General features: G+C 43.7%; 1 protein-coding gene across 6 annotated transcripts in view; it reads left to right on the forward strand.

Moving 5' to 3' along the window:
- LOC141114556 (polycomb group RING finger protein 2-like) overlaps positions 1 to 20,334 on the forward strand; it is a 333,247-nt gene that overhangs the window by 64,181 nt on the left and 248,732 nt on the right. For all 6 annotated transcript variants that reach the window (XM_073608317.1, XM_073608318.1, XM_073608316.1 and 3 more), the window contains 3 exons: positions 18,569 to 18,680; positions 18,928 to 18,970; positions 19,114 to 19,212. In XM_073608317.1, the coding sequence (XP_073464418.1) occupies positions 18,569 to 18,680; positions 18,928 to 18,970; positions 19,114 to 19,212 (254 nt within the window). The remainder of the gene's footprint in view (positions 1 to 18,568; positions 18,681 to 18,927; positions 18,971 to 19,113; positions 19,213 to 20,334) is intronic.

Raw genomic sequence — 20,334 nt, forward strand, 5'->3', positions numbered from 1 at the left:
TTTCTCGACTACATAATAGACATGTGGAGGGTTGTCCCCGGGTGAATTTCACTATTCTTATTGGTATGAGGTATGCGCAGTGTAGGATGTATGTTTGGGTCAATCTGTCAGATAGCTTGGGTGAGACAGCTTTGCATGCCTCCAATGCTTCACTCCAGTCTTTGTCTTCCAGGATTCCTAGGTCTCCTTCCCATCTTGATTTTATATTGTAAGCTATTTTAGTGGATGAGGGAGTATGAAGCATATTATAGAATGTTGATATTAATTCCTGGGGATCTACACTTTTGACTATGTCCATTATAGGATTACAAGTAGGGTTAGGTAATGATTCTGGAAACTGGGAGCGAATTGCATGTCGGACCTGTAGAAATCGGAAAAAAATGCGATTCGAGAGTGCAAATTCTAGTTTTAATGTATTGAATGTCTTTTTAATGTGCCGGCGGTAAGTAAGTGTGATAGGTAGAAAATTCCACTTCTGCACCATGCTTCCGAGTCTGGTATAGTCAAGAATTCCTGTAGTGTCTTATTGTGCCAGATGGGAGAATAGTCGTTTTGTGTAGGTATGTCTAGTTTGATGGAGGCCAGTCTCCATATCTTCCTATAGTGGCTTAATAGGGAATTGTGTTCCTCTGATTTAGTATTACCTTCGGCGCCAGCTGCTATAGCGCAGATGGGGTCATTTGTCAATTGGGCCCAGGTAGGGCATAGAAGCAAAGTAAATCTCTTTCTGTCAGTCTTATCTATATGGAACAGTTGGGATAGTTGGGACGCTAGGTAGTATAGAGCGAAGTCTGGTAGGGCCGTACCGGCCAGGTCAGTGGGGTTTTTAAGTAATCGCCATGCTAATTTATGTCTATTCTTCCCCCAGACTAAGGGTTTGAGAATTGCATCTATGGTTTTGAAATATTTCAGTGGGACATACACAGGGGTGTGCCATAAGATATATAGAATTTTAGGGAGGAGTATCATTTTAAATAAGGTTGATACGGCCCAATATCCCGAGAGGGAGACGCCCATATTTGTGTTTTGGATTTGATCAGGGCAAACAATGGTTCCACATTGAGAGAAACATAATCAATCGGAGACCTAGTCACGCTCACACCCAAGTATTTGGTACTATCCACGCGTTGTAGGGGCAATCGGGTCTGGAATTCAGTCTGGGGAGCAAAATCGAGTGGGAGAATTTGCGACTTCTCCCAATTAATTTTGAGTCCCGAAAATTAACCGAAGTGTTCAATAGTTCGTAAGGCTTCAGCCAGGGAGGGGCCTGAATCTGCTAGATACAGTAATGTGTCATCTGCATACATGCTTATTTTTTCTTCTAGGTCGCCCACGCGTAGGCCTTGTATCAATGGGTTACATCTGATGGATATTGCTAGTGGTTCCTTGGCTAAGGCATACAATGGGGGGATAGAGGGCAGCCCTGCCTGGTGCCTCTGGAAAGTTCAAAGGTATCCGACTGCCACCCATTGGCCGTTACCCTGGCCACTGGGGCCTGGTATAGTAAGCGGATCCATCTAAGAAATTTATGGCCGAAGCCGTATTGTGCCAGACATTTCCACAGATGGTTCCACTCTACGGAGTCAAACGCCTTAGCAATGTCAAGCGTCACCACAACCCTTTCTCCAACATTGTCATGACGGGCTTGCATATTTATGAACAATTTTCTAAGATTAAATGAGGTGTTCCTACCAGGCATGAAGCCAGCTTGATCTTCGTGTACTAAGGTTAGGATAACCTGATTGAGACGTAGCGCAAGAATTTTGGCCAGGATTTTTATGTCCACCTGAAGCAGGGAGATAGGTCTATAGGATTCGGGGAGACCCAGATCCTTGCCTGGTTTTGGAATGAGTACTATGATTGCTTCCCTCCTGGATGCTGGTAAAGTAAAGGTCTCAAATAGGTGGTTGTAAAGGGCAAGCAGATGAGGTACGAGAGTCTCACTATATTGAGAATAGAATTCTATGGGTAGCCCATCAGACCCTGGTGACTTGGACCTAGCAAAGCTAGCGATTGCCGTGGCTCCTCAGTCTTAGTGGCGCTTCTAGTGTTTCTATCTGATCTGTGGTCAGCTGTGGAATCGTGAGTTCTTCTAAGAAGCGATCAATGGGTGTTGAGTCATTGGATGTAGTAGTGGTGTACAGGGAGCTAAAAATCCTGTGGAACATTGCTGTTATAGTTGCAGGGTCGGTTATCATCTCACCTGATGGGTTTCGCAGGGAAATCACTACTGGGGGCCTGTCCTCACTATGAGCCATGTACACCAATAGTTTTCCTGCTCTCTCTCCATGTTCAAAAAGTTTCTGCCTAGAGAAAAAGTTTCATTCTAGACACCTCATATTGCAACTGATTACCCTAGATTGTAGTTTAAGGCGGGAGGCCTTGTCAGGAGAAGGGTCAGCCTCGTACTGATGTTCCGCAAGTGAGAGGTCCTCCAGTACCCTGTGTGTCTTCTCCGCTGTGGCTGATTTTAGTTTATTAATTTGGGATGTCAGAGTGGCCCTCGCATGTAATTTGAATGAGTCCCATATGTTCGCAAATGAGGCAGAGGGAGCGTTTACCTGAAAGTATCTTTTCCATTCATCATCAATCTGGCCATCATCCGGGAACAATGAGAGCCAAAAAGGGTTGAGTCTCCATGTCCTGGGTGGTTTAGTTAAAGGGATAATCAATGTGATCCAATATATACTATGGTCCGTCAACAGTCTGGGGCAAAAGGCTGCTTCTAGTAGTCTAGGTACCAGTATCTGTGAAAGTTGGATAAAGTCTATATGGGACATTGTGTTGTGGGTGGAGGAGAAGCAGGAGTATGCCCTGGTGGTCGGGTGTTTAGTCCTCAATGAATCAGCCAGATTAAAGTTTGAGATCTGTCTGGCAAACCTAGTATGTGTATATGGCCTAGAAGTCAAGGGAGGCTGTGGTGCTCTGTCAAGGCTGGGGTTTAGGGTAGCATTGAAGTCTCCCAACCAGATGGCTGGAACTGTTGGATACTGGGCCATGAAGTTGAGTCCCTCCGTCAAGACTGTCATGCAAAATGGGGGTGGTACACAATAAGCCAGTAGCAAAAACTGTTCTTCATATATCTTAACATGTAGGAAAACATAGCAACCGTTTGGGTCTGAGCTCAGAGCACACAGCTCGAAATGCAGGGACTTGGCTATGAGCAAGGACACCCCTCTTGCATGTGTTGTATAAGTTGAGTCATATGCCCACCCAATCCGTGGGCGTGTAAGGGCGAGCTGTAAACGGCCATTTATGTGTGTTTCAACAAGGACTATAATGTCCGCCTTCTGCTTTTTAATAAACGATAGAACAGCTGTACGTTTGTTCTTGTCTCGTAGACCTCTAACGTTCCACGTTAGGAGCTTAAGAGAAGTCATGGTAAAGTATAGTGTAGATAATATAGGATTTTGATCATGTAGTACCACGGTATCACACGAGAGGGTCCTCACCCTACACATGTCAGTAATCTAATCTCTCTAGATTTTAGGTCATGCATGACTATACTGAACATTGCATTCTGTAACTGGTAGCATTCGTAGTTGTTGCATTGTACTCATATTATAACAATCCCCCCACCCCGCCCAACACCGACCCCAACTGGTGTAGGCATATACCCATAACAAAACCCAAACTAGTGTGTGAGGTGGATCAGACACCTCACTCAAGTAAATCAGTGACATAAACAAAACCTGAATCTGGGTCCTGAGTGATAAAGGCTGGTATGGAAATATTTCCCTAGGATCAAACTTCCCAGGACATGTTGTGGTAAGGCTTGTGTGGCATAATGGAATGAATTTCAGGTTGAATCTATGCCCATAAGCTAGGTCACTCTGGCAGTACAAGGGGGGGCGAAACTTCACTGAGTTAGTCTCGCATATGGTAGGACTTGTGTTTCCGAGTAATAATTCTCCGTATGTAAAGGGGAATGATAATGTATGCGGCTGTAGCCTGGGCAGTTTGTGCATCTCGGCCATAACATTCAAGGTACAAGCACGTGTACATGGGTAAGGTATATTGACTGTGGTGATTGGGTGGGCTGGGCGCCATATGGTATCATCATTGCAATTGATGTGCACAGGAAAGGGAGAGAGTTGCCATTTCAGGGGAGATATGTAGATGCAGGTTCAATAAAGGATGTACAGTACCTGAGATACGTGGGACAATGTCCCTCATGTTGTAAGGAAAGAGGCCTGTGGTCCCTTGCTGCAGTACACGGCCATGTACTGTATATGGTGGGTTAATCATTCTCTTTCCTGTTGTTATCTCGGTGCTCTAGCCAGGCGATGGTGTCCTCAGGGGTTTCAAAGAAAACGGCTCGGCCATCATCCTCCACACGAAGGCGCGCAGGAAATAACATTGAGTATTTAAGATTTTTGATACGCAGGTGCCTCTTGGCTTCTGTGAAGTTTTGTCTGCGCTTCTGTACTTCAATGAAAAAATCAGGGAAGATAGCTACCTTGACGTTGCCAATGGGTATATTACCTTTCACCCGTGCCATGCGCAGCGTTGTTGCAGTCTTTATAATTCAGCAATTTAGCGATAAATGTGCGCGGGGGGGCACCTTGTGGTGGCGGCCTAGCAGGCATGCAATGCGCTCTTTCGACGGCAAACGTGGGCGAGAAGGCCTCTCTGCCATACGTTGTGATTAGTAATTGTTCCAGGAATGTGGTAGGGTCTTTCCCCTCCGGTAGGCCAATGAAGCGATGGTTGCACCTATGAAGCCTGTTCTCCATGTCATCTTGCTTTGGCAGGAGTTGGTTGATCTGGTATTGCATGCGTTCAGAGGTATTCTGTAATGGTAGGATGGCATCCTCCACTTCTAGTCTGGTCTCAGATGTCTTAACTCGCTCCTTGAGCTTATGCAGGTCGGACCAGGGGGACATCTACCTTCACCTCCTCGATTTTGGTCATGAGGGCAGCCTGGAGTGCAGGGATGGCTTCCAGCACTCTATCTGTGTCCGCGCCCACCACCTCTCTCCCCTCCACCCCTCCCCGCCACCATCCTCCTCCAGGTTGTCTTTACCCTGTCGGCGGTACTTATCAAGTTTGGCAGTCGTGTCTGACTTGGGTTTCGTCGGGCCATGACTGTTAGTAAGAAGTGGCAGATGTAGCTGACTGAGCGGTTTTCGAGTTGGCACAGAGGGTGAGCTGGGGGAGTTTGGAGGTCAGGAACAGCAAGATGGCCGCCACACGTGTCACTGAGGACAAGGCCTCAGTCACCGCTCACCCCCGATGGATCTGAGTACCCCCAGCAAACTTGAGTGGGGACAGTGTTCTGGCAGGCTGGGGCACTGAGATTGTCAGCCGGGATCCAGATCAAGCAGAGGAGAGGTGGGAAGGTCAGGGGTGTCCGTCAGGGAGTAGCAAAATGGGTGCCACTCACCTGGAGGATGCAGGAGTCGTCCGTAGGCCTGAGCACTGTGAAGTCCTTGGGGTTGTGAGGTGCAGTATGTGGGCTGGGCGATCCACTTTACTGAGTGCAGAAGCCAGAAAAGGAGGGATGCAGTGCTGGTGGAGAGGCCGGGAGTACCAAGATGGCCGCTGGAGCCTGGGACTAGGCCGAAGCCGCGGCCTGGATTTGGGGCTGCCGCTGTGTGGGAGGGCACTGCTCTGTTCAGACCCCCAGTCGGAAGCCCGTGTAGCAGGATCGCGTGTGATGAGGGAGCCAGTCACCCGAGGGGCCAGGATACAGTGCTGGTGGAGAGGCCGGGAGGAGCAAGATAGCCGACGGAGCTTGGGACTAGGCCGAAGCCGCGGCCTGGATTTGGGACTGCCGCCATGCGGGAGGGTACCGCTCCGTTCAGAACCCTAACCAGACCCCCAACCGGAAGCCCATGGAGCAGGATCTGTGTGCGGTGAGCGAGCCAGACACCAGAGAAGCCAGGAAACCGTGCTGGTGAAGAGGCCAAGAGGAGCAAGATGGCCGCTGGATCCGAAGACTAGGCCGAAGCCGCGGCCTGTAGTTGTGGCTGCCGCCATGCGGAGGAGCGTTGCACCGTTCAAAACCCCGCCGGTCAGAGGCCCGCAGAATCAGGTCTGTGTATGTGGAGGGCCCCCGGGGGGTATGCCAGGCTGCTGCAGGAGGTTGCTGAGTAGCAGGAGTATTGGACGGAGCTTGGGTCCTGCACGTCCTACTCCATGCTCTACCAGGCCACGCCCCCCGGTTTTCAATACCTTTAAAATAAAGTTCAGTAAGCCTACGAATATCAAAAATACTGACCCTTATTTCATGCCCATAGATACTTTAAAACAAAATCAGGACGTAATTATTCGAAGGGCCGACAAAGCTGGAAGTCTAGTCATCTAAGATAGAGAAGAGTATATATCTGAGACAAGAAGACTTCTAGGTGACACCGACACTTATACCAAACTAAAAAGGGATCCTACAATGGAATATACAAAGGAGATTAAAATACTTTTAGATGAGGCACTATCAAAAGAAGTCCTTACAAAGAATGAATACCTCTTTTTGTTTAATAAGCACACCGTTACCCCCACACTTTTACCACATACCCAAGGTGCACAAGAGCCTTATAAATCCCCCAGGGAGACCCATTATAGCCAGGATCGACAGCCTCTCTAGTAACTTGGGTTGTTATATTGATTATTTTTTGCAAGATATAGTAATCAATTTGCCATCCTTTGTAAAAGATTCCGGCCATGTGCTAGAAATCCTGTCCAACTACAAATGGTTTTCCAAATATAGATGGCTCTCCTTGGATGTGGCTTCGCTATACACATCAATAGATCATGTGTATGGTTTAAGAGCCTTAAACCACTTTTTGTTTAAAGATGATATATTGAATCCTCTACAAGCCAAATTCTTGTTAGATTGTGTAAATTCTTCTCTTACACACAACTATTTTTCCTTTTTAGGCAAATACTATCTGCAGACTAAGGGTACAGCTATGGGGGCCAGGTTTGCCCCCAGCTACACAAATATTTTTATGGGCTTTTGGGAAGAGCACTATATATGGAAAAGCAATCCCTTTGGGGCAAACCTGGTCCTATATGCCAGGTATATTGATGACATTCTTATAATATGGGAGGGGTCAGATCAAAACCTTTACAACTTTCTGAAGCATTGTAGGAACAATCCTTTTGGAATAGAATTTACCCATGTCCTAGACGAAAAATGCCTGGTCTTTCTAGACTTAGAACTGCAGGGTGACCCTAATGGTGACATTTCTTCTAAAACTCATTTTAAACCTAGTGGAGGCAACTCATATTTACATGCTAAAAGTAATCACCATCCTAGGTGGATACAGAATGCCCCCTATGGACAATTCTGTCGCCTGAAACGTACATGTACTAAAAAAAAGGACTATCTGGAACAAAGAAAGCTTCTTATACAGAAGTTTAAAGAAAAAGGGTATGACGCTAGTCATATAGAGACTGCCTTCAGCAAATATCTGGCCCTCTATGATGATCCATTAAGCGAAAACAATAATAAAAAATCTCGATGCCAGACTACCCTTGATACCCAACAGGCTTGTTTTTCCACCCAATATACCAACAAGGCTTTTGAAATTCAGAATATCTTTAAAAAGAACTGGAATATTCTGAAACATGACCCCGTGCTAGGCAATACACTTCCCGATCACCCATAGTTTTTTGGAAGCCCCGGGATCTTAGGAGCTTGGTAGCCCCAAGTAGGTTAAAGATATCCACCAACAAACCCATTAGTGGCTGGTCAACAATATTTGACCAAAAAGGATGCTACAGGTGTGGTGTAAGGAACTGTAGCACATGTATGTACATGTGGCACAGAAAGAAAACCGTAGTAGGGAGAGATGGAAAGGTCCATAAAATTGAACAATTCATAAATTGTGGTACAGCTTATGTGGTTTATGGCATTCTCTGCCCATGTGGGCGCCTGTATGTTGGTCGCACTCAGCGCCCAATGCGAGTTAGAATAGGAGAAGACAAATGTAGCATAATTTATTCAAGAGATAAATATCCAGTCCCCCGACACTTTTTAGAAGCTCATCAAGGGGACCCTGCAGGCATGAAAGTTTTCGGAATTGAGTCCATCGGGGGAGAGCTGAATGCAGGAAGAAGACACCAGTGGCTATGTAAACGAGAGGCTTTCTGGATCTTCACCCTCGGCAGTCTCTCCCCCGGAGGCCTAAATGAGGACCCCGAAATACACAAAATAGTATAATGGTATCATAGAGTCAACATAGTGAAGTAGTCTCATGTCTATTCACTTTTTTAGTTAGCCTATTCCTCTCTCCCTTTTTTATTCTTGCTTTTGTTCTTGTTTTTAAATCTATCTGTATACAGTTTTCAGGTTATCGTTCACTATATAATTTAGGTAAATTATAAGATTCAGCTTAAATATTGTACCGGTATCATTCTCTCTATATTAGACAGCTATATAAAAAATATGCACATGTAGTAAGACTTGACCTACACATATATGGGTCCATATATGTGTGTATCTATGGAATCAGTGACTTTATTCTATATCTCTCTCCTTGGAGTGCATATTAGAATCAGTAACTTGATTCTATGTCTCTTTCCCTGGAATGTACGTGTGTGTATGTATGTGCCTATTGGCCTATATGCGTACACATGGAGATACTCCAGTTGTAGCAATATTTAAAAAGTGCACTACAATTTGTGGTTTTAATAACTTTACACAATGCATCGGTTGTGCACACAGGGGCTAGTCCTTGGTACTATGCAGGAGCCTAAGTGTGCACATCTTTGCACATATGTACGGACATTTCTAGTATTATGTTTTACTATATAATTGTACTTCATTATGGTGCGTCTCTTGTTTATGCCTTATATATATGTGTAATCCAATTTAATTTAATCTAATTTAATTTAATCTATTTATCCTTATATATATATATATATATATATATATATATATATATATATATATTCTCTTATAAAACGTATGTGTGTGTATGTATATATATGTATGTATGTGTGTGTGTGTGTGTATATATATATATATATATATATATATATATATATATATATATACCAATAATTCTATTGCTAAAGCATCTGTGTGCACACTTTTATATGTGTATACTTTGTGCTACATAAGCACGGGATATAGCCCTGGTGATATACTTCATGTCTTAATTGTTACAAATCAAATTCCACAATGGCATGTGGTTGTGCATGTATGTATATACATGCTTTAGCTTAGTGTTCCCAATACTCGCATACCGACATGTCTACGTCCCTTCTTGGAAACACTGTACACTCCTAGCACTATGTCTTTTCCCTTTCCTCCACATTTCTCCTCGGAGGCTCCACTATAGGACTAGTCCCCCTTATGTCATTCCCTAACGACTATGGAGTGTTTACTATTTTGACGTTTTTGTCCGCCTTCGCTCTCTATCTTCTCCTTGCAACAATATGGTGGCCACTGTCTACTACTATCGACGTCAATCTAATGCGCCAATGGGCACACGAGAAGGGACGTCAGGACCGCACTTCCGCCCTGTGGACCGCATATCACCCGCCATTATTGGCTATTAGGATATGCGATCGGACGGGCAGCTGTCAGCAATGGACGCTAGAGGCAGAGATTGTGCGCCCTTCGAGTAACTGTGGCCCTCACAGATGGGCCCTTCAGATAGAGGTGAGAGTCACTGTCGTCTCCTATACATAGCATGTGCGACTCTCCATCTACAATCTTTGATGCTCAGGTTAGTCAGATGTAAGTCACTCATCTGTAGATCCGGGTCAGTTTATTGCTGGGCGCATGCACCATTAGTGTGCACACACACGTATAATAGTGTATTAATATGATCAATATAATAAGATATGAGATAAATTACTACTATATACACATATAATTATGCAGATAAGGTCTGTCCTCTACAAGACCTCCCACAAATTGGGGAGGGGTTTCAGAATAGATCTGGGATGTGGCTCCCAGGTGAATATATGGACACATGTATAAATAGCTACAAGAGAACAGCACAGTTATGGCTCTGAAGAAGAAGAGACACCTTTGAAACGCGTCAGCCAGCAGCGGTTCGTACGTCCTCTTCCTAGGACCTGGAAACTGCTACCAGCGGACCAATTGCCTTAGGATTGCTAAAAGCGCAACTTTTTTCTACCTTTTGTGATTAGATTTTTATCATGTTTTTAAATAAATTATACTAAAGGATAATGCACTAGGCTGGTGCGCCCCCTTTCTTTCTTTTTGTTTTACTATTAGGATATCCCCATCCTGGAGGGCAGCAAGGCCGAAATTCATTGTCCATTTTGAATTCCTTGGATCATCTAGCTTACACACCTGTGCGCAAGAGTATTTGCTTCTGTTGTATTGCTGAAGTCCTGCCTGGTTCGATACTTTACTATTCTACTTAAATATTTATATAATATTATACACACACACACATTTTTTTTCCTACTCCTCATTTAACCCATGGGGCGAGAGAGAAATTAATTTATATATCCACATGGTTTCCCTTTTGCATAATAACAAGAATCTCTCGTTATCTGTAAGGGACCCCTTTGGGATATGTTCAATCTCTAGAACTGTCATGGCCTTGAAATCTCTCGCATGATGTTAAGACAAATGTCTTGGCACACTATGTTGGACCAGGTCTTAATTCTTAGTTATGAGGAAAGGTTGCGAGCACTGAACTTATTCTCTCTGGAGAAGAGACGCTTGAGAGGGGATATGATTTCAATTTACAAATATCGACTGGTGACCCCACAATAGGTATAAAACTTTTTTGCAGAAGAGAGTTTAACAAGACTCGTGGCCAGTCATTAAAATGAGAAGAAAAGAGGTTTAACCTTAAACTACGTAGAGGGTTCTTTACTGTAAGAGCGGCAAGGATGTGGAATTCCCTTCCACAGGCGGTGGTCTCAGCGGGGAGCATTGATAGCTTCAAGAAACTATTAGATAAGCACCTGAATGACCGCAACATACAGGGATATATAATGTAATACTGACACATAATCACACACATAGGTTGGACTTGATGGACTTGTCTTTTTTCAACCTCACCTACTATGTAACTATGTAAGGTCTTTCTGTATAAATCTGCAATTTTTATATATAATTTCTTTTTTTTTTTTTTTTTTTTTTATATTGTTACTATTCATTTGGTAAACAGTGTTTTTAATCCCTTGTACGATAATGAATTAACATTAATATTTATTTTTGTTTGTAAATGTTTTTCCATGATATTCATTACGATATCCAGGTATTGGACGATTGGTTGTCCCACCTCGTGACTATAAAATTCCTGTTCTATGCTGGATCTTGGGCGTGTTATCTGAGGAAGGGGTTAAACCCTGAAACATGTAATCGTATACCGCTCAAGCTCCGGCACCTGCTGTGATACTTATCCCATCCCCTGCTCTGATCTATTTGATCCATCAGGCTTTGCCGATGTCTTCCTGCGGTCAAAGCATGTGACGTGGCCAGGGAGGAGTCCTGTGGCATCCGGACATCTTGCAGCTCAGCCTCGTACCCGCTGCACCTCTAGTATCCATCTCTGGTCTCACCTGCCACTGCAGCGGCTCTGCCATTTTCCACTCTGGTCATACAGTGATCGTGCTTCCTGGATCTGGGCCCAACCTTTCCCCTCCATGATGTAGCCCGGCTTTTGTTATGGTCACTGCTCCCAGCTGTTGGAAAGTGTTTTCAGGCTTCCCATTTTTGGTCTGCAGCCCCCTCTGTCCACAGCCCTCATGGAAGCTGGACAGACATTTCTCCACCACCTTTAGCTCCATTGCTGGCACTATCACAGTGAGATTGGCCATTTTGATTATTTTTCCCATTTGTACTGTGTATTGGTTACATGTTTTATCAGCAATAAACTGTTTTAAATTTCACATGGATTCCATCTGCAATTGATTCCTTGCCACCTCCTGGATTTGTGCTTCCCAATTCTGTTGTTTTTGTCAAATACACAAAACAAATTGAAGCCAAACTCCAGCTGACAATTTATAATCAGTTACACTTATTTTGTTTTCTTTTTGGGATAAAGGTTTTGCATGAATAAATAAAAGTTAATCATTTTAATCACCCCTGCCAGTGTTAAGTGGTTTGTCTCATCCATGCAAACTTATACATTCTGTTGGAGAGCTTGGGCTTTTGAAAAAACAGACTTGCTGGCTGGATCACCAGATGAAAATAGAAAAAAAGCCTAAAAAAAAAAAAATACAGCCATCACAGCTTAGAATTGGTAAATTGCAGTATGTTTGCTTTTGGGTTTAATACTGCTTTAATTTGGTGCAGTCCTGTCGTCGATTATATATATATATATATATATTTTTTTTTTTGTGAGTTTTATATGGGCAGCCTATAAAAATGTACAGAACTGTCTCACATTCACAGTAATGTGCCCAGTTGGCTTGGAAAAACCCCTAAACAAAGCTAGAACACTACCAGTAGTGTCTACTCGAAGACGAGCATCTGATCTGAGGTTTGTGCTTCTTATTGTTGGTAAAGATAAGGGAGGACTAATGAATGCTTTTCGTTAAGAATGTCTTTTACCCACTAAAAAAATCCTGTGCTGATAGAAATATGTAGGAAGCTACTGCTGACCACCCTTTGAAAATGTTAGTTGCATTGCTGTCACGCGGATCCAGTGGCATCAGTAATTTGAGTCAGTGACCTGCAGCAAGTGAAGTTGGAGTGAATTTGGAACTCTCAATCTTAATAGCTGGTCAAAAGAGTCAAAATATTAAACCTACCCAATCGGCAAAACTACCAGGCAGCTTTGATACTCAGAAATAGAATATATACAGTGGGGACAGAAAGTATTCAGACCCCCTTAAATTTTTCACTCTGTTATATTGCAGCCATTTGCTAAAATCATTTAAGTTCATTTTTTTTCCTCATTAATGTACACACAACACCCCATATTGACAGAAAAACACAGAATTGTTGCAATTTTTGCAGATTTATTAAAAAAGAAAAACTGAAATAGCACATGGTCCTAAGTATTCAGACCCTTTGCTCAGTATTTAGTAGAAGCACCCTTTTGATCTAATACAGCCATGAGTCTTTTTGGGAAAGATGCAACAAGTTTTTCACACCTGGATTTGGGGATCCTCTGCTATTCCTCCTTGCAGATCCTCTCCAGTTCTGTCAGGTTGGATGGTAAACGTTGGTGGACAGCTATTTTTAGGTCTCTCCAGAGATGCTCAATTGGGTTTAAATCAGGGCTCTGGCTGGGCCATTCAAGAACAGTCACGGAGTTGTTGTGAAGCCACTCCTTCGTTATTTTAGCTGTGTGCTTAGGGTCATTGTCTTGTTGGAAGGTAAACCTTCGGCCCAGTTTGAGGTCCTGAGCACTCTGGAGAAGGTTTTCGTCCAGTATATCCCTGTACTTGGCCGCATTCATCTTTCCCTCAATTACAACCAGTCGTCCTGTCCCTGCACCTGAAAAACACCCCCACAGCATGATGCTGCCACCACCATGCTTCACTGTTGGGACTGTATTGGACAGGTGATGAGCAGTGCCTGGTTTTCTCCACACATACTGCTTAGAATTAAGGCCAAAAAGTTCTATTTGGTCTCATCAGGCCACAGAATCTTATTTCTCACCATCTTGAAGTCCTTGAAGTGTTTTTTATCAAACTCCATGCGGGCTTTCATGTGTCTTGCACTGAGGAGAGGCTTCTATCGGGCCACTCTGCCATAAAGCCCCGAATGGTGGAGGGCTGCAGTGATGGTTGACTTTTTTACATCTTTCTCCCATCTCCCGACTGCATCTCTGGAGCTCAGCCACAGTGATCTTTGGGTTCTTCTTTACCTCTCTCACCAAGGCTCCTCTCCCCTGATAGCTCAGTTTGGCCGGACGGACAGCTCTAGGAAGGGTTCTGGTCATCCCAAACGTCTTCCGTTGGCGGGGCGTGGCCAACCGGAGCTGTAGATGGACGCTTGAATCCAAAGCTCGTCTCACAGGGGAGATTCACAACCGACACAGGCCGCACAGCGAACTTAATCCGGTGCCATCCTAGCACCTAAGACACCGGGGACCATGGCCAGCACGTCCAGGAAGAGAAACCCGGAGTATCAACAGAAAAAACTTACCGAATTCTCATACAAGCCGGCGGAGCAGGTCAGTGATCTCCAAGATGGCGCCGGCCAGGCCGCGTCGTGGGACTCATACACGGATCTGCCGGACGAATTCCTGGCAGATCCTGCTCCATCTGACCCCCCAGAAGGTGACCACCTCCTGAATAGCCCTGCTAAGGCTAAAATGAGGATAGATGCGCGGCCGCCCACGCCACAAATCGAGGCCCAGGCTTTCAACTCCCTTCTCAGCAACCAGGCCCTGCACTCATCCATGGCAGCTTTCCCCACCTCAGGTCAGCCTGTTATGGGTACCACATTAAAAGATATGCTACTCTCACTGCAAACCTCCCTTATGACAGATCTCTCCTCACTATTTGCAAAAATCTCCTCAGACATACACTCAATAGATGACAGAGTGACATGCATTGAAAATAAAATGAGCGACTGCACTTCCACAGTTAAGGACGTAATGGATGTATGTGATGATGTGAGAGAGGAACAGACATGGATTCGCGCCAAGCTGGCCGATTTAGAGGACAGATCTCGCAGGAACAATATCAAACTGCGCGGAGTCCCCGAATCCATACTGCCTGCAGACCTACCACGATATGCGAAAGAAATGATGCACGTCATTGTCCCAGAAGCATCCCCCAGGGACATAATCATTGACAGAATTCATAGAATAGCCAAGCCATCCCACCTCGCTGCCTCCATTCCCAGAGATGTTTTGATGAGAGTCTGCTTCTTCCACATCAAAGAGAAACTCCTGCTGGGGGTTAAAAATAAATCACCACTGCCTGCTCCATACACAGAAATCCAATTTTTCCCAGATCTCTCTAAATGTACTCTCCAACAAAGAAGAAACCTGAACCCGATCACCAAAGGGCTTCAAAACCATAAAATACCATACAAATGGCGTTATCCAACAACTATCCTGGTTACTAGAAATGGGCAATCCCACGCCATACATGACCTAAACAAAGGCCTGAACCACCTCCATAACTGGGGAATAATTCTTGAACCTCCCAAGACCCCACCAACGCGCAGCGGCCCCTCTCATACCCGCAGCCGAATGGATCACCACCCCAGCTGAGGAGACTCCACAGCTAATACCGTAGTAGGCCTAACTACTGCACAGCACATCCCCTGGAGTTAGACGAAGTGTTCCACTGATTGCTCAGCTCCTCTTGTTACTAACTGTTTATACCCCCATTTAGAGGTTGAAGCGGTGTTTTACACCTCCTCTACGTATCCCTCTTCAATATAGCAGAGTTACCTTATCAGCAGTTTGCTCGTTGGGATTGTACTGTCAAGTGTGATTAACATTTTGCTCTATCTGCAGCTCCATTAGCCATCCTCTACTGGGTCCGTCGACCAAACTCCCTCTACCAACTGCTACCGGTACAAAGGTCCTCCGACAAGTAAACCAGGTCGTCTAACTGTAAGTGACTTCCCACACCAACCTACCTACACTTCCCAACACCATGCCACTAAATATATTGTCGCTTAATGCCAAGGGCCTGAACCATCCGGCTAAACGTCACTCTTTGGAAAACTGCCAATGCTCTCCAGAGCGACATTCTCTGTATCCAAGAGACACATCTGCTAAAGTCAGACTCTCCACTATGCACCAATCGCCAGTTCCCACACATCTTTCATGCCTGCCACTCCACTAAATCCAAAGGCGTCATGATTGCTATCAAAGAAACTGTGGACTTCCAACTATCCAATCTACTAATTGACCCTGAAGGTCGATACTTAATTTTAGTGTGTTCCATCAACAAAGTCTTATATACCCTCTCCAACATTTATGCACCGAACACCCACCAAAAGAAATTCCTTCATAAGGTTCTACGATTAACCAAACAGATAAGAAAAGGGCATCTAATCCTTTGTGGGGATTTTAATATTGTTCCTGACATCAACATGGACACTACGTCTCCGGCGAAGAGGCGAATATCGCCACTGAAAAATCTTCTGTCCTCACAGGACTTATTTGATGTATGGCGCTGCCACCACGGCTCAGAAAAGGGTTTTACTTACTACTCTCATACTCATAATTCATATTCGCGAATTGATTTATTTGCCACCGATAAATGGCTCCTCCAGAATGTATGTAAATCTGAAATCCACGCCACAACATGGTCAGACCACGCCCCAATATCTATTACTATCTCAGATTCCATTCCACAACGCAACACATTCTTGTGGCGTGCAAACAACTTTATACTGCAAAATGAAAAATACGCAACAGAAATCTCCAACCTTCTCACTGAATTCTTTTCTATAAACAAAGGCACAGTGTCTGACCATGGGATGGTATGGAGTGCCCATAAGGCCTATATTAGAGGTATGTTGATTAAACTTAGTTCCCTTCATAAAAGGAAGAGGACGCAGCGTTTAGATGAACTAACATCCCAAATCACCTCCCTAGAACAACAACATAAAGCCAACCCCCAACTCCCACAGACCCTCCAATTATTGAACCTAAGGCAAGAATTGAAAACCTTGCTCCTCCACTCATTTGAATATCTACAGCGTAAACTAAAAGCCATTTCTTACGCCACCTCCAACAAGGCAGGTAAAACTCTAGCACTGAAACTCAAGGGTAGAAGACTCAAATCTAAAATTTCTCAGATTATTCACCCCCACACGAACATCCCCCAGTCCAATCCTCAAGAAATAGCTAACGCATTCAGCGACTAATATAGAGGCCTTTACAACTTAAAACATGATGCCAACACACCGCAACCAACATCAGCAGAGATCAATCACTTCCTCCAAGCTATTCAGTTACCCACCCTGACGGGCAATCAACTAGATAATTTAAATAAACCCTTTACAGAACGTGAAGTTTAAGCATCAATTGATTCCCTACCTAATGGGAAAGCCCCAGGCCCTGAAGGCCTAACAGCTGAATACTATAAACAGTATTCCCCACAGATTGTCCCACATATTACAGAGCTATTCAACAACGCTGCCTCCTCTTCCAAGCTTCCGAATGATTACTTGAATGCACTAATAGTTACGATTCCTAAGCCAGGGAAGGAACCAAACTCCCCCAAAAACTTTAGACCAATATCCCTACTCAACCTTGACCTGAAAATTTATGCTAAGACCATTGCCACACGCCTTTTAGATATTATACCCACCCTCATAAATAGAGACCAGACAGGATTCACCAAAGGAAGACGGGCACCAGATGCCACCAGAAGAATGATCAACTTGATACACCACGCGGAATCCACCGGAACGCCTTCTCTGCTCCTATCATTGGATGCAGAGAAGGCGTTCGACAGGGTTCACTGGACCTACCTAGAAATGGTCCTCCAGAAATTTGGTTTCAGAGACCACATCCTTAGAGCCATCTTAGCTATGTATACCGCCCCTTCGGCCCAAGTATACACGGAAGGTATGCTTTCAAAACCATTCCCTATTACAAATGGCACGCGTCAAGGCTGTACCCTGTCCCCACTCATCTTCAATTTACTGATGGAACCTCTAGCACAACACATCAGATCCAATACTACAATATCCGGAATACAAATAGGTCCTGTCAGTCACAAAATTAGTCTCTTCGCGGACGATGTTATTCTAGTACTCACTAATCCCACAACCTCCCTGGCGGAAGTACAAGCCACATTAAATTGGTTCAGTAAAGTATCGTACTATAAACTAAACACAACCAAATCTTCCATTCTAGATATCAATCTAGATGCCACCACCAAGAATTTACTCCAGACACAATACTCCTTCACATGGGCAGACAAGGAAATCACATACCTGGGAATCCAAACGTCTTCCATTTAAGGATTATGGAGGCCACTGTGCTCTTAGAAACCTTAAGTGCAGCAGAAATTTTTTTGTAACCTTGGCCAGATCTGTGCCTTGCCACAATCCTGTCTGAGCTCTTCAGGTAGTTCCTTTGACCTCATGATTCTCATATGCTCTGACATGCACTGTGAGCTGTGATGTCTTATATAGACAGGTGTGTGGCTTTCCTAATCAAGTCCAATTAGTATAATCAAACACAGCTGGACTCAAATGAAGGTGTAGAACCATCTCAAGGATGATCAGAAGAAATGGACAGCACCTGAGTTAAATATGAGTGTCACAGCAAAGGGTCTGAATACTTAGAACCATGTGATATTTCAGTTTTTTTTTTTAATAAATCTGCAAAAATGTCAACAATTCTGTGTTTTTCTGTCAGTATGGGGTGCTGTGTGTAAATGATTTTAGCAAATGGCTGCAATATAACAAAGAGTGAAAAATTTAAGGGGGTCTGAATACTTTCCGTCCCCACTGTAAATATAGGAAATCGGTCATCAATAGCAGGCTGTGTATTTCTCTCAGCATTCATTGCTATTAGTATTACATTTTTGGCTATAGGCATTCTTCAACAGCTTTTTTGTGTTTTACTCCTATATAATCTCATTATCACTATAGAATATCTGACCGTATATGACCATGTTAACAGTAGAATCTGGTAAATATTATTGTGGTCAATAATCTTTTACTACTGTTGTGGACTTTGTTTAATAGCAAGCAGTGGCTCCAGCATTGAGCAGGGGGACAAAGTGGCAGTGAGTGGAGACATCGTGGTAAATGAAGAGGAGAATATCAGCCTTTCCATCCAATTCTCTGAAGATGCCAGGTAAAACCGGTGCTGTTCACATTTGTTGAATTTCCTGTGAACCTAACTGCATCACAATTTTCAATATTTGAAATCATACACCGAAGACTAACCCTCTTTTTTTTTTTTTTTTTTTTTTAACCCAATGTGTTATGCAATACTCTACCATTTGGTCAACCAAAATTTTCCAACTAAATATAGTTTCACTTTGGAATATTATCAATTTACATGTTTATGGCTTTATGATTTACACACATGTCGTCAACAGGGACGACATACGGGATTCAGCTGAAAGTGACAATGCAGAGAAGGTAAGCTGAGCTACATTATTATTTTTTTCTTTCCTTTTAAAAGTCTTCTTTTATAAAAATTAACATAACCAGACTGCTATATATAGAATGTAGAGAAAAATTGTATTCGGAGTGTGATTGTGTTAACACCTCTTTTCTGACAGAGGAACAGTCTTCGCTTCTTGCGTTGTCCTGCAGCAATGACCATCACACACCTTGCTAAATTCTTGCGGAATAAAATGGATATTCCAAACAGATACAAGGTAAGTGACAAGACCAGGAACAGCTCTTGTGTTTTTTTTTTTTTTTGCAAGATATACTGTATCACATTGCATAATGTGAAAGCCTTAATCTAGCCAGGGACCAGCTAAATTTCAATCCATGTGTGGTTGCTTCCAATTGACAAATGTCAATCTAATAATCAACTTCTGTCAAGCGGTAATTTTTGGAAACGTTTCTGCTGATCAGCACCTTTGGCCAATGAGCTTCAGTCACTGATCAGTGTATTCTGACAGCGGAGGGTCCACGCTGTCAGAATAGTGTTTTAGCAGGTGGTGGGGAGATAATGCCTTCTTCCACCTTGATTTGTGTGGCTCAAGCAATCGGTTTGTGTGTGTTTTTTTTTTTTTTTTTCTTTTTTTCAGCCCACTGGCTAAAACAAAAATTGATTCATCTATGGCCAGCCTTAGTCCTCATCCTCAGTGTTTCTTGACTTCATATGTATATACCTTTCAGTGTAGGTCCTGCTATTTTACGTACTCTAGTACCCTTTTAACTGTGTATGTGTGTTCTTCATACAACCCTCTAAAAGTACTCAAAATGCTTAAAGAAGAATTCTAGGTATATATACACTTACCAACCACTTTATTAGGTACACCTTGCTAGTACCGGGTTGGACCCCCTTTTGCCTTCAGAGCTGCCCTAATTCTTAGCGGCATAGATTCAACAAGGTGTTGGAAACATTCCCAGAGGTTTTGGTTCATATTGACATGATGGCAAGTAGCCATCAGAAGATGGGTGCACTGTAGTCATAAAGGGATGGACATAGTCAGCATCCGTGGCCATGGCGTTTAAATGATGCTCAATTGGTACTAAGGGGCCCAAAGTGTGCCAAGAAAATATTCCCCACACTATTACACCACCAGCCTGAACTGTTGATACAGGCAGGATAAATTAATGCTTTCATGTTTACGACAAATTCTGACCCTACCATCTGAATATCACAGCTGTAATCTAGACCCATCAGATCAGGTAACGTTTTTCCAATCTTCCATTGTCCAATTTTGGTGAGCCTGTGCGACTTGTAACCTTGGTTTCCTGTTCTTAGCTGACAGGAGTGGCACCCGGTGAGGTCTTCTGCTGCTGTAGCCCATCTGCTTCATGGT

Source organism: Aquarana catesbeiana, linkage group LG12, assembly GCF_042186555.1.
Source record: "Aquarana catesbeiana isolate 2022-GZ linkage group LG12, ASM4218655v1, whole genome shotgun sequence".
Taxonomy (NCBI): domain Eukaryota; kingdom Metazoa; phylum Chordata; class Amphibia; order Anura; family Ranidae; genus Aquarana; species Aquarana catesbeiana.